General features: G+C 31.4%; 1 protein-coding gene across 1 annotated transcript in view; it reads right to left on the reverse strand.

The window, feature by feature from the left end:
- Positions 1-2500, reverse strand: part of LOC115223376 (MAM and LDL-receptor class A domain-containing protein 2) — a 166536-nt gene that overhangs the window by 128443 nt on the left and 35593 nt on the right. Inside the window, exon 3 of the mRNA XM_029793883.2 lies at positions 1495-1515. Coding sequence (XP_029649743.1) covers positions 1495-1515 — 21 coding nt within the window. The remainder of the gene's footprint in view (positions 1-1494; positions 1516-2500) is intronic.

The raw sequence follows: 2500 nt of genomic DNA on the forward strand, positions 1-2500 counted from the left end.
GGCAATTTACTCAAAAGTTAATTTGATCTCATGACACTTTGATCTTAGGACAGTTTAATGTAATATATATTTGACTTAATGACAGGTTGGTCTAATGTTGATTTGGTCTAACAACTGTTTGGTCTTGCAACTGTTTGGTCTAACATCACTTTAGCCTAAAGACAGTTTCATCTAATGTTAATTTGGTCTAATGTCAATTTGGTTTCAAGAGAGTTTAGTTTAATATCTATTTAGTCTACGGAGAGTTAGTCTCCTATCAATTTGACCTAATGACACTTTGGTCTGAAGAAAGTTTAGTTGAATGGTACTTTGATCTAAGGATAGTTTAGTCTAATATCAATTTGGTCTAATGACATTGGTCTCTTGACACTGGTCTAATGTAAACTAGGTCTAATGGCACATTTTTTGCTACTTGACATAAAAATTACAAAGCAGAATAAATTGAGCAAACATTAGAACACTGTGCAAATGGATGTAATTTTTATTTTAAATGTTCATAATTTTGAAATTTATTTCATGATGCATGACTTTTCATGTTTTTAAGTTATCTATACACACTGTGTAGTATATGTAGATTGTAGGGATTTGAAAAAAATATAGGTCATATACTACCTACAAGAACCATGGGTATCAACTGATGCCTGGTGAGTTTTTTATATTTGTGCACACTTTTATGTATAAATACATTTGAAATCATTTCACTGCTGTTTGAAAATATGTTAGATTTTCATTCACTGTCTCACTTGCTCTCTTACACTCATTTACCACTAGTGAGACAGTATGAATGTTGTGCTTTCAAGCTTTGGCCTACATATATATTTTTTTTTGTGCAAAGCTAAAAATCATGGGTTTTTTATATATATATATATATATATATATATATATATATATATATGCATAGTTACTTTGTTGGTTTTTTTCCTATTTTTTCAGCTTTTGTAATTACTTTGTAGAAATATTTTCTTATAGAAATTGACATGTCCAAAGTCCTAACAGTCAAAAAATATTAGAACAACTTAGAAAAATCTCATCTGGTTTATCAGATGCTGAGCTTTCTGAAATTGATGATGTGCTTTCAGAAGCTGAATATAATAATATTAATGAAGCCCAGACATTTTGTTCCTCATTTGATTCAAGTGGTGAAGAATCAAGGGACATCTGTATTTGAGATCCATACAATAAACTAGATTATAACACTGATAATATAAGAAATGCTTCTCAATGATTGAAAGGTAAGGATGGTTTTTCTTGACAGTTTGATGTCACATCTCAGTGTGCACATGGTTGTTTCGCACAACATAATGTCTTAAAATTTCAGTCAGGCTCAATCATATACACTATAACTCAAGTCATTAGAGATAGTCCTTTTCCTTCCTTTAGAATTTTGATTGGTGCACAATAATAGAATATGAAACTGCATGTGTGTGTGTGTGTGTAAAAGTGCAAAGAAAAGATGATCATATATAATAATAAAATTAAATTAAAGATACATACCAGTTGTTTCGGAAATTCCCACTGCAAAAATGGAAGAAAAAATTAGATTAGATATCATCAACGTCACTATTATCATTATCATCATCATCAACAACAACAACAACAGCAGAAGCAACAACAACAACAATAACATCATCATATTCAAAATAAATTTTTCTCTGAAACAATTTTGAAATTGCAACCTCTAAAAAGGATATTAATTCTAACAAAATAATTTATCAACATCTTGAATAGCTCCAGTATGTGTACTTAAAACTATGCATGCTCTGTTAGTTCAGCTCTTTATTTATTAAATTCATCTGGTGATGTACATCAAACAGAAAGTCTATAGCATATATATGCTCTGGAAACCAAGCTCTGTTAGTTCAGCTCTTTATTTATTAAATTCATCTGGTGATGTACATCAAACAGAAAGTCTATAGCATATATATGCTCTGGAAACCAAATTAACAAATCTAAGCTGTCAGTCCATATTCTCAAAAGAATTCTTTTTCTTACTTTTCTACATCAGTCAATGTACATTTACTTAAAGATTCTACCAAAACTACTTTGATGAGTACACTGAGGAAGAAAGGAAAATAACAAACCATATCTGATATTGCTTTACTTGAGGCAGCTAAGCAACATGTGTCTCCATTCTCACCAGCACCAAGACAGCCAAGAAAGATGGCACAGGCAGATGGCCAAGAACCTCCATCGCCATAAAGGTAGCACAGTTGTTATCAGATAAGCAAACCATGTGTTACTGTACCAATAGGTAGTTTCTCTTACCAGGTCTATAATTATTGCTGCTGTAAATTGTAAATGGCCTACAGTGTGCTTTTATGTGCAACAATAAATTATTCTGTTAAATATTCACAAGTGTTATTCATGCAGCACAGAAAAAATATTTCCATTCATTAACTCAACCAGCTACCATAGCAGCATTGATGAAACACTACCTTAATACTACCCATGACAAATGTTTCGGATTGGACATTCCTTACAACTATTTCACTGGAAGTCA

The sequence above is a fragment of the Octopus sinensis genome, linkage group LG23 (assembly GCF_006345805.1).
Source record: "Octopus sinensis linkage group LG23, ASM634580v1, whole genome shotgun sequence".
Classification (NCBI taxonomy): domain Eukaryota; kingdom Metazoa; phylum Mollusca; class Cephalopoda; order Octopoda; family Octopodidae; genus Octopus; species Octopus sinensis.